General features: G+C 40.8%; 1 protein-coding gene across 3 annotated transcripts; it reads right to left on the bottom strand.

Annotated features, from left to right (window-relative positions):
* Positions 1 to 313: 313 nt before the first annotated feature.
* On the bottom strand, positions 314 to 10,244 carry septin4b (septin 4b). 3 transcript variants are annotated; one of them, XM_068316585.1, is made up of 13 exons: positions 9,674 to 10,230; positions 8,465 to 8,587; positions 7,605 to 7,907; positions 7,175 to 7,271; positions 6,979 to 7,065; positions 6,218 to 6,341; positions 5,939 to 6,073; positions 4,772 to 4,889; positions 4,539 to 4,640; positions 4,095 to 4,191; positions 3,844 to 4,006; positions 3,601 to 3,715; positions 314 to 2,198 (listed from the first exon to the last, which is right to left on the bottom strand). In XM_068316585.1, the coding sequence occupies exons 1-13, from the start codon at positions 9,782 to 9,784 to the stop codon at positions 2,130 to 2,132; spliced, it is 1,644 nt and encodes a 547-aa protein (XP_068172686.1). In that variant the 5' UTR covers positions 9,785 to 10,230; the 3' UTR covers positions 314 to 2,129. The 3 variants fall into 3 exon arrangements, with proteins under 3 accessions (XP_068172686.1, XP_068172685.1, XP_068172687.1); XM_068316584.1 differs by lacking the exon at positions 314 to 2,198 and having other exon boundaries at positions 2,208 to 3,715; positions 9,674 to 10,244; XM_068316586.1 differs by lacking the exon at positions 314 to 2,198 and having other exon boundaries at positions 2,208 to 3,715; positions 8,465 to 8,580; positions 9,674 to 9,743.
* Positions 10,245 to 11,971: the final 1,727 nt, after the last annotated feature.

Genomic DNA, 11,971 nt, shown 5'->3' with positions numbered 1-11,971 from the left:
TGACAATCACTATTTCAAAGCTGGTCTCCGGTGTCCCCCATGAGCTCTGATTAGAGCTGTAATCCTCCTCATAGACCAGTACAGCCATTCCACAACCAGTAGGACTGAAGTTGTTTGAAAAGGGATTGATCATTTGGGATTTGTTGGATTAAAAAAAAGAGCATGTCGCTAATATTTCGAAATAAATCAAAAAGTTTACAAAAAATATTAAATGGGTTACGAATGGTTAAATATGTGATCATTGGTGATAAATCTGACACGAGGTCTTTCCACCATTCAACCAACAGTGTACCCCTGTTTTCACTTATGGGAAATTTAATATAGGATTTCATTGTGTTTTTACAAGTCCAATACATTTATTAAATACATTTTTCACAATATAAAGCGGAAGACAGTTTCTGATCGGGATGTGGTATTATATTCATATTTTATTACAATATTAGAATTGTACACATCGTTCACCCCATCCACGTCATTTATAAAATTTACTACATAAATATACTCCAGAAAGTAGAATAACAAAAGACAAAAATTCATTTAAAAAAAAAACAAAACATGACAAAAACTCAAGGAATGAAATTATTTACTCTTTTTTTTTTAACATAACAGGCAGAAACGGGGTTCGCTATTGACTCAAAGAAAATCAAGTCCACTCAAATATTTTTTATCATTACTCTTGGAATCCACAAAGCGATAATTCATGTCCACACAAAATCAAACTCACAAAAGTAAGATTTAGTTTTACTTTGGTGAAAAAAAAAAATCAAATAAAAACAAAATCATTCAAAATTGTTTCACCAACAGTTTGGTGGGTGCATATTTTCATCCCCTTTATATAATTAATTGATTATTTAGCAGATGTGAAATCAATGGAGGAACCTTCACAATCACACATGCAGAGTAAATCTGCTGCATGTTCTTCAAGGGAACACTCCTCTTGGACAAGTTTCCTCTCTCAGTTTGGGGGTGTCCTCATGTCTTATGTTCACTATCAGCTGTTTTTAACAGAAACCTTGTGACATTAACTGACTTCTGGGGGGTAAATAATCGCCTCTCTAATGTAAAACGTTAGATCAGATGAGTTTGGGCTGGCCTCTAACATCCAAACCGTCAGGCAACAGGTGGCGGTCATAGACACGTAAAAGAAAACCAAAATGATCCTCACATATTAAAACATCTCATGTGAAGGGAAACATACAAGAAATGGAAGATATAGATAAATAAAGGCAGAACATGTTTAACATGAAAAATAAAAAAATGTATGAGTAATATATTAAGGGCTGCACAATACGATTCAGCATCAACATTACATCATTTACAACTTTGATGCTGCATGAAAAATAAAATAAAAGTTGATCTTTAAAGCCTGTTTATGTTCCTCCACATGGACAGAGTATAAATATCACTGAGAAACACAACCACCATGTATTTCCCTCTCCAGTTGTTCCAAGTTACTCCATGTCAAAATCACATGAAATTAAAAGTGGAAAAGAGCCAGAACCAACTGGAGGAGAAGACGAGGTGCTTTATTAGATTACTTTTAACCAAAATGATAAGAAATATGTACAAGAATAACAAGCTGAAGAAATCTGGTGACATCTTCTTTTTTTCTTTTCTTTTTAATGGTAGGCAGCCCTATAATCTACAAACTTGAATTGTAAAAGTATATATGCATGTTAACCTATAGAGATAATAAAAATAAACATTTGCACTTGAAAAGTTTTCTTAAAAAAATGAGTAGGTCACCACATGTAAACCTCATATCAGACCTGAGGTTAAGAAAAAAGCCCAACCCTGTGATCATGTGGCTAAATAAAAGTCCAGGTATCTGAAAAATGCCTCTCCAGACCATTTAAGACAAATACCCCACCCCCCACCCCCCCTCCTCAAACTAGAGAGGATTTGATGAAAAACAGTCCTTTATATTCTTTGATCATTTAAAGTTGTGACAGAAAGGTGGTTGGCGAGCTGCACAAGAGGGCGTCTTACCGCCTCCCTGCAGGACGCTGGTCCAGTTACACGTGCTGGGTGGGGGCCAACTGGACAGGAGAGGACATGAGTTTTCTAGAGAGGATTAAAGGTTTCCTGGGGGGTTGGGGGGGTTCAGTCCCAGTGTCACTGCTGTCCTGTTAATACGCATCTCTCTGGGTGTGCATTTGAACCTTGATCCTCTGCAGCATTTCCTGCATTCGCCGCAGCTGTGGGGAGACATGAGACAAGTGGGGGCACCGTGTTAGTCAGCTAATTCTCACACATGACTGCACAGACAGACAGACAGACACACACACACACACACACGACACACTGGGGAACGATGCGTTCTTGATCACGTGATCTGTGCTGAATGTCTGCCTCTTCATCCTCACTGCAGACTTTTTAAAATCAGACTATATATCAGGTGATGGGAATATTCTTCACTTAGTTCACTGATAAACCAGTTTATCACATTCTCAATTCTTTTGTCGGAGCACAAATGGCATTTAATTGTCATCAAATCTATTATTTGTTCTTTTGAATTTGTTTGAAATTTATTTTTATAATTTTTTTTTTTACTGTTTTCTGCTTTTTCTGTACATACTGATCTGATCTCCCACATTTGTGAAGGTGTAACCAGAAAATATTTTGTATTTTTCGGTAAAAACAATTATCAGATTAATTGATGATTATTTTACTGTAGACTTGCCTCCAATTCTACTGTTAGGCTTAATCAAGCTTTGATGCTGATAAGACAAGAATAAAAACAACTGGAGAAAAAAACCCATCTTTATTTGGTGAGAAAAATCATTTAAGTAGGGAGGAGGGAGTGACTGATGATTTAACACAAACATCTGTGTTTTACCTGAAGTTACTTTAACTACAAGTATTTACAGTAAGTGAATGGTAATAAATTAAATACTAGATAGGCAGACTGCCTTATCTAATGTTGTTTATTCTCACTATAATTAATCTAATCACGACACTGTAGAACTTACTATTTACACAGTAAGGATTTATAACTTTTTTCAAAAGAATTGTTAACTTCTCAAGGGGGTGTTCAGCAAATCTACTGTTGAACTGGACCAACATCAGTACCAGAGGGTCTGATGTTGCTCCGACATCTGGAGACATCTTCCTATAATAGGATCATGAAATGTTTGGTAGAGCTGTGAATTTTTATATTGTATGAAATGTGAGGATTTTCTTCAGAGGGCCGCTGCTTTCAGGGTTTATCGTCCTTCACTAACATTTTGTGGAATGATTAAATAAATAAAAATCAGCTGCATTAAATTCAGAATATATTTACTAAACTCAATGGGGAAATTGTTATTATTATTATTATTATGGCATATTTTGTACTTTATGGGATGGATTTGAGTGTATAAATATACCAGCATCATATTTTGTGAGGCTACTCATTGTCAGCCCCAGAAACCATGAGCTGAGTGAACGATGGAGAGACGCTCAGAGAGCCTCGTCGCTCATCAGACTCTGATCTGAATGCGCCTCTTGGTTGAGCCGAGGCGCTAACTGCTTATGGCGGTCAGGATCGTGTTGGGACTCGTGGTCATGGAGGTGATGATGATGGTGGTGAGAGTCCAGATCGTGGTCGGCATGCTGTACCTCCTCATCTTTCTCTCGGATGAGCTTTTCTGTCTCGTTGTCTTGTTGTCTTGTCATCGTAACTTCGGGCACAGCGGGGATGGGGAAGTCCGTGCCACTCTCCCGGGTTAGCTTACTGCAGAGTTGCAGAACAAATCAGAAACTAAAAACCCACAAAAAGACCTTTTTCTTCAGAAAGAATGCAGAAAGACATTTTTTCTGTTTATATCTAGTATATGCAGTGATCTGTCATTGTTAGCATACTTGCGGTTGCGTTCCTTCACCACCATGCGGGTCATGCTCTGGATGCAGTGGGCTCGGTAGTTCTCGTAGTGAGTCTCTCGGGTCACGTCCTTCAGATCTTGCATGTGTGTGCGAACGAGCATGTTCCTCAGCTTCACAAAGTCACAGTGTGCCGAGTTCTCCACTGTGAACCGCAGCGTAACAATCGATTTCAGCATTTTGCGTTTATATGTGCATTAATACTCCACACGATGACTTGGAGAACAACATACCCTCGACAATGCCCCAGGGGTAGAGGCGACCTCTCACCCTCTTTCCTTTGGCCTCCACCACCGTGTTGCTGCCAATCACAGCGAAGGGGATGCTCTCCTAGGAGGACCAACGAAAGAAGAGTGAAACTGTCACATTGTCTGTGTGTGTGTGTGTGTGCGTGTGTGTGTGTGTGTCTGTGAGGTGGGATGAAGGTCTTATTTTCTTTCTTCTATCTATTCTATTTTTAGGTAACTTCTTTCTGTTCCACAGGATGGATGTTTGTGATGTGACCAGGACAGCAGGTGAGTTCCATGTCTCATTATACAGTATATAACAGTATAATATGCAGAACTATTAGCGCTGCATCTCCTCCTGAATGTGAGCCGGCTGCAGGGTCGTGCATCTCTTTCTCAGCTCTGACTGCAGCGTAAATTATAGAAAAGAAACGGAGAGAAAGTTCCCACCTTGAGCTGCGTGTCCTGCTGCTTGAATTCCTCGTCTTCATCGGAGTCACAGTCTGGAAACTGGTATATCTTTATGCCATACTGTTCAATCTCCTCACGGATCTTACAGAGACACGAAAGACGGAAAAATGGATTATGAATGTGAGACGATGACCAGTTTGATCGGGAATGATTTGATTTGTTTACCTTGTGAAAAGAATTGAACGTAAACCGCATTGTGACGTCAGCTTTACCTTGATTTTCTTTTTCTTCACCTCATTGGGGGTGAGTGTATCAGCTTTAGCTAAAACAGGGACGATGTTAACCTTCTCATGCAGAGCTCTCATAAACTCCACATCCAAAGGCCGCAGGCTGGAAAAACACAAAGGACACGGTAAGATGAAAAAAACACCAAACAGTAACACCTGGAACGTTTCAGGATGAGGGAAATTATTTTTTATTTAGAAGAGGCCTACAGATTGTCTGTAAGGGATTTCACTGATGGGGTGGCTGTAGCTCGGTGGTCATCTCCTTATCAGATGGTCGGTGGTTCGACCCCTGCAGCCCATATGTCAAAGGGTCCTTGATACTAAGGATACTAAAGATATTGAACCCAAGTAGGAGTGAAGTGCAAGCAGACCAGAAAAGTGCTATGTAAGCAGTGGATTTACTATTCAGTGATTTCATTTAGGGCAGCATGGTAACGCAGTCACATCACAGCAAGCATTTATTTTCTGTGCAGTTTGTATGTTTTCCGTGTCTGCGTGGGTTCCCCAGCTTGCATTTAGGTGAAGTGATTCTAATTGTCCGAAGGTGTGTGTGTGTGTGTGTCTGTGTGTGGCCCTGTGATGAGCTGGCAACATGTCCAGGGTATACCCAGCCTCTCACCCCATAAAAAGCTGGGACACGCTCAGCAGACCCGCAAAGTGGGTACGCGGCCGAAGACATTCATCTTCAAGGAGATGGATGGATGATGTAATTGAATCTATCGGTGATGAGGTTTCACTGATCCCTGGAGTAATGACCAAAACTCACCAACAGAGGGCGCAGGTTCTCCATTACTATGAATTTGTAAATGCAGTACACTGCAGCATATGAACAGTGATGTGGAACAATGCACTTGCAATAAGTGAATGTGATTAAAAATACCAAGTCAGCACAAACAAGTGATTAGAGTGAAAGCACTACACTAGTAAATTCAGTTGAAGGCTGTATTTACCATTTATAGCACTGAAAACAATATATTTCAACACTGGTGAGTTAAGTATTCAGAATAAATCTTAAACCAATCTGTGGGCATCACTTATATCAATCAATGTTCTGTGCTATGCATCAGATATATAGTGAGGGATTAAGACTTTACTGGGAGTGATATAAGAAGGCTAACTGATCCGTACAAGAGCAACGCAGATTCGTCCTACCCGTGGCCGAAGGGCGAGATGAAGTAGAGGCAGCAGTGGACCCGGTTGTCCTGGATGTTTTTGCGGTTGAGGCCGCTCTCATCCCTGAAGTACTGCTCAAACTGCTGGTCGATGTAGTCTGCCACTGACTTCCAGCTGTAAACACACAAGCAGGACATCCAGTCTCTGAGCTGCTGTGTATGGTTTATTACTGCTGCACTGAAATCAGTGTATGTTCAGTGTGATGGTTTTTAAAGTATTATTTACATGTTTAATTCATTGGAGAGGACTGACACGTACCATTCAGTGTTGTTTACAGCGTCTCCAAACCCAGGGGTGTCCACGATGGTGAGCTTCAGCTTGACCCCTTTTTCTTCTATATCCACTGTGTGTTTAGTGATTTCTACTGTTTGTGTGATTCGTTCTGGGGAGACAACACACACACACACACACACACACACACACACACACACACACACACACACACACACACACACACACACACACACACACACACACACACACACACACACACCACTAAAATATAGTAGAGGGTAGAAAATGTCTTTTCTTTTGCTTTGTGTATATACAGTGTATATATTTACACGTTTATGTTCTTTTTCTTCTTCTATACATATATATACAGTATAGACATACACTATATATAATGTACATATACACACATATATACATACATACACACACACGCATATGTATATATGTGTGTATATACACACACACATATACATATATACACACACACATATGTATATGTGTGTATATACACACACACATATACACACAAACATATATATACACACATATATAAACTGTATGTGTGTATATATATATATATATATATATATATATATATATATGCAATTTCCTCCGGGATTAATAAAGTATCTATCTATCTATCTATAGGTAGATAGGATGTATATGTGTGTGTGTGTGTGTGTGTTTGTGTGTGTGTTTGTGTGTGTGTATGTATATATGCGCATAGATGTGTGTGTAAATGTGTGTGTGTGTGTGTGTATCTCAAAATGCTGCGTTGTTTTCACCTTCAGCGTTGAGCAGCTTCCTATCTTTGTAAAGATCTGTGAGAAAGAGGCTGTTGACCAGGGTGGATTTTCCCAGACCAGACTCCCCTTCAAACAAAAAACAGCACAGAAGAAGACCTCCTTGGTCAGAGGGTCTTTAAAGTAAAGGCTTCACATCAAATACCTGCTCATGAGCCAACCAGGATTGTAGATTTACCTGCAACCATGAGCGTGAAGTCAAAACCCTTCTTCACAGACTTACGATGGACCTGGTTTGGCAAAGTTGCAAAACCTACATATTCCTTGTCCTGGTCCTAAAAGAACACAGATGAAATAAAATATCAGGGAGGCATATGTTCACATATAAACATATGATCAAGTGAAAATCATTCAATACTGCTATAAACTATTTTATTATTTGACAGAGTGACAGAGATCCAATCACATCGCAGTCCATTTCTTACTGTATAAAGCAACATATCGGTTCTACAATTTTACAGATCTATCAGTTCCATCCTGTATGCATCTGTCTGGAGACAGACCCTTAACTCTTCACAACAAACACACAACATTGCCTTGAAAGCAGTGCTAAACCACTCTGATCCTGTTTCTCCACTCTGGTTTCTGGGCGGTTTTCCTTGCGTTACCTCATTGGTGTTGTAGGGATCAAATCGACCCCAGGGACTCTTGGGTCTTGTGGGACTGATGGGACATGACAAGTCAAACTCCACACTTCTGCTTGCTGGCAAACTGAGGTCAGAACCTGAATCTGACTGCACCCCACCCACCAGAGGGGGCCGCAAATACAACGGGGAGTTGGGGCACTCTTCGCACTTAGCCTCCCTGCCTGTGTCAGGAGGCTCTTGGTCATGATGGTGGATGTGACCTCCTTGGTGGTCGTGGTCGTGCATAATGTTCTCCACCTCAGAGTCATCTGACTGGCTTGATTGCTATTGATGCCATAATTGAAGGGGGGTGGTTCAGGTAAGATGGAGGGTGGAGGCAAAGGTGGGAAGATGAGAAAGGGTGGAGATCCAGAGGGTAGAAAATGCACATATTTAGAAAAGGTCCTAACGTTTTAATGCCAACAGAAAGTACTACAAAACTGCTTTACTACTGTTATGTATATATATGTCTAACCCCAAAGTATTCAACATGAAAGTGTAGCGTTCCTGAAAGTGGATATGCAGCTGAAGTGTAGGATGATGTCTGGTCTCCAGTTACAACAGCTCTCCCAGTACCAGACTCTCACAAACCATTGAGGTCATTAAGTTTTAATATGGTAGAGAGCTGTGGTGTTAATGCAGACTTTAGCTGAGTGGTACGCTGGGTTTCTTTCCATACTAATGTCTTTTAAAGGTAAAAACAAAAAGGTAACAAAAAGTGTTGTTGACTGGCGTCTAAATGTCCAACATGTCTGCTATGGCCAAATCCAGTACAGAAGGGTAATTAAAATCAGAGTTCAGGAAATTTTTTGGAGGGTGGGGGTGGGGGGGGTCCCTGGTACCTGCTCAACATCATGATCCCTGCTGTGATTGGGCAAGGCAGGGCAGGAATCCTGCTCCTCTGATGAGTGAACCTCATGGTCACTGTCCTCCATTGCAACTGGGGCTACAGTGAACTCTGCAATCTCCAACCAGAAGGGAGCACACAGGTGGAGAAGGTTTGATCAGGTTTTTACAGAATAGGAACAAAAAAATGGGAGGGTATATGAGAAGAAACCCCAGAGTCAGCCGTGAGGGATGGAGGTGTTTGTGGGTCAAGAGCAGAGAACAGAACATCAAAGGTTAAGACGAGACAGACGAGGACCAGAAGATAAATGATTATATAAGGCCAAAATAACGTCAAACAAAACCACACATTTGACTGCAAAACAAATGAGATGATTGTTTGGTTGAGAAAAACATGATATTATTGATGATGTCCGAATGCAATTCATGGATGTTTGTTTTCTAAAACAACATTGACCCAGTCTGGCCTCCTGTCATCACAACACCGCCTCATGTTACTAGTGGTGCTGATGCCGCCCTTCTTAGCGTTTTCCAGACAACATCGACAGATAAATTATCTGTGTCAGCTGTAGAAATCTAATCCAGTCACTGCAGACCTGATGAAAATCCAAGCCCATTAAGCCACATTTTAAACCTTATATTTAATTTAAACTCTGAGCTACTCAAGATTTATTTGATTGCTTTATCCCCACTGTGAGACACTTCAGGTCTGATCTTACATAAAAGATTTCAAAATTTTGTTTCAGGTATCACTCACTATTTAACCAAGGTTAAATAAAAAACTTCTCTACATGGTTTCTGTGCTTAAACCATAGCTTAAAGTATTGATTAAGCCAGGATTTACCGCTTTAAGGCAGGGGAAGTAAATCAGTGACCTGTTTCCTGTGTTACAAGCAGAATCAATTTGTAATACACTGCATGACAACCTACATAGAGAAGATGGTGAATTACGAAGCTGTAATAGCTTTGTAGCAACCCATACTAGTTTAATTTAGCACTTTTTACCCAATTTTGGTTAAAAAACCTAAAAGAAATTGCATCTTCAAAAACACCAGATGTGATCTTTTGCTGAAATTACAACTGCCATGCAAATGGAAACAAAACTGAAGCCTTTGTACCCTTCCTTCCTTTACAAAGCAGATGCTAAAAGCTGTTTCACATCTCCCTCAAAACACACCCCGTCCTGCATCTGCACAGAGCCTCACCTGTGGAGCTTCTATAAGAGTGTAATCCCTTGTGCTCTCGTGTCTGCACGAGCTGCTCTTCAGGCCCCCCTCCAGCAGGCAGTAGGACAAGGAGATGAGAGGCTCTGGCATTTATACTCCTGCCTCACAGAGGACACAGCGCCCTTCAACCTCATTGAGCCACTCAGCGCCCGCGGGATCCGATCAGTAGTATTGATGAACCACTGTCACACACCAACCCACCAACACCAAGTCTATTTAAAGCCAAGCCTACACTGCTGCAACCATAAGACTAGAACTATTCAATGTAGAGCTTTTTGTCAGACATGACAACATTAATGCTATCCACAGCTGCATGTAATGTAATTAAGTTTAAGCCATATCAGTTTTCAACTTTTCAGAAGGTAAAACACTTTTTTTCTCTTTGGGTCATTCCATGAATGCTGACTTGAAATTCTCTGCTAGTTGTTAGTCTGACTCAACTGAGTTGTTGAGACCAGACTCAGTTTCCAGAACTGGTCTGGATATTTATTTCTTCTTTAGGGTCAGCTGGTTGGGGTGTGAGACACAAGACTGGAAATAACCCAGTCAGCTAAAAACCAAGACGCTTAACAATAATTATGGGAAAACTATGGTGTTGAGACTCCCTCACATTAATTCATCAAATCACATTCACGCAGTGTGTGAAGAGGATTCAACTTTGGTGTGTGGACAGAGCTATTTGGCAATGTCAAAAGCTTAACATGTGTGCTGGTGCCCCTGAACAGACCCGATCTGAGACCTCTACCCACTGCAGACCAGATCAGATCCCTGAATTACATTTAATAAGCAGAAACAAGCAACTGTTGAGATTGAAGCTTATCAAGGAGACCACTGTGAGAAAAGTGACCTCTTTAGTATATTGGAGGGATGAGGGACATGTTCCAGGATGAGATAACATAATATGTCTGACTTGGTGAAACAACTGAATGAGATGGAACTCCATTCAACATAAACACAAGACGTGTGGTTGACTGTGTCCCTTTGTTACTCTTGGATGCTGGCGGGGGGTTTGGCAGCCCAAGTGCTGATGGGGGATGATTTGTTGCATGAAACACAGATCTCAGGTCTTAACCCACTTCATATTCCCCCTGTATGACATGAGAAATACAATGAGAAGGTGCCAGGCCATAAAGAATCCAAACAGTGTGCCGCTATTGACCTTTTGTGATCAGTATATATCAGCGTAGTTTACAATCTAGCTAAAGATATTGCTTCACTTTCATTGAATCAATGCTAACTGGAAGTGTGGTAGATGGGGCACAATAGATGTTACCAGTTATACATCGTTTTGAACTTTAGATGGTGCTTCTGGACAAACGCGATGATCAAATTGCGGCAACTGAACGGAATCAGAAGAGTTCTTTGCTCATCCGTCTTTGGTAAATGTTGTGGAGCGCACAGGCTGAATACCAGTGAGGTTTCCCTTGTGGTGAGGCCAGTAGCAGGTGGTGCACTGAGCCATGTGGGCTCTATGTGAATACTGTGGTTGTTTGGGCGGTTATAGCAGGAATCTGTGTGAAGCTGGCTCAGAGCAGAGAGATAGAAGGAGAGAGAAAGACAGAAATACTACTCCTCTCATGACATGCCCCTACTGTTATGGAGCCAATGCAAATGTCCACATGGTCCGAAGTCTACATATTCAGTGCAACACAGGAGATCAGTGTTATCTTACAATGGTGAAGTTTCCTTGGTCGTTATACATTCAAACATTGTGGATCACCTGATCCATAGGATCACATGAGTCAAGATCAGGTATGTGGAGCATTTTAGTGAGAGTCCATGGAAGAATTTTTATCTAAGGATCTTTGGCACCATCAATAATGTTAGAAGCCCCATCAATGACAAAGAAACCTTGACAAACAGGACAAATCTAGATATGTTCATACCTTTTTGAGTAATCCTGCAAACATAACCAATCAAATAACATAACACAATAAAATGTCTCACATGCCTAATACATGCGTGTTTAAAAGTTTTAGAGTTGGTCACCAGGTAAGAAACGAATCAATTTCTGTTTGTTCTGAAAACACACGATATTCACTTTACAGAAAGTCATTTGAGCAAAAATCTGCTGTATTCATTTAAAGTCAACGGTTCGATTGGAACAGAGTTTACATCTGATGTGTGTGTGCTGCATATTTACAAGGAAAATACTGCAGCCACAGACAAACATTCAGAAGGTTAAGAAGAACAAACAGCAAAGAACATGCAGAAACAATGAAACAGAAGGTCACCCACAAGGTATCAACAAGCTTGTACCTCCGTGTCACTGTCTGT

The sequence above is a fragment of the Antennarius striatus genome, chromosome 6 (genome assembly GCF_040054535.1).
Source record: "Antennarius striatus isolate MH-2024 chromosome 6, ASM4005453v1, whole genome shotgun sequence".
Lineage (NCBI taxonomy): Eukaryota > Metazoa > Chordata > Actinopteri > Lophiiformes > Antennariidae > Antennarius > Antennarius striatus.
The sequence above is the reverse complement of the archived record's forward strand: the minus strand, read 5'-3'. Positions and strand labels throughout refer to the sequence as shown.

Bases quoted from the DNA above. Each gene is read 5' to 3' on its own strand.
- septin4b (XM_068316584.1), bottom strand. From the start codon at position 9,784: ATGCCAGAGCCTCTCATCTCCTTGTCCTACTGCCTGCTGGAGGGGGGC. The intron at 7,066-7,174 runs GTAAATCTACAA...TTTTGTTTGAAG, and splicing joins CTTCACGCTCATGGTTGCAG to GGGAGTCTGGTCTGGGAAAA. The intron at 4,007-4,094 runs GTATGTTGTTCT...TGCGGTTCACAG, and splicing joins CCCCTGGGGCATTGTCGAGG to TGGAGAACTCGGCACACTGT.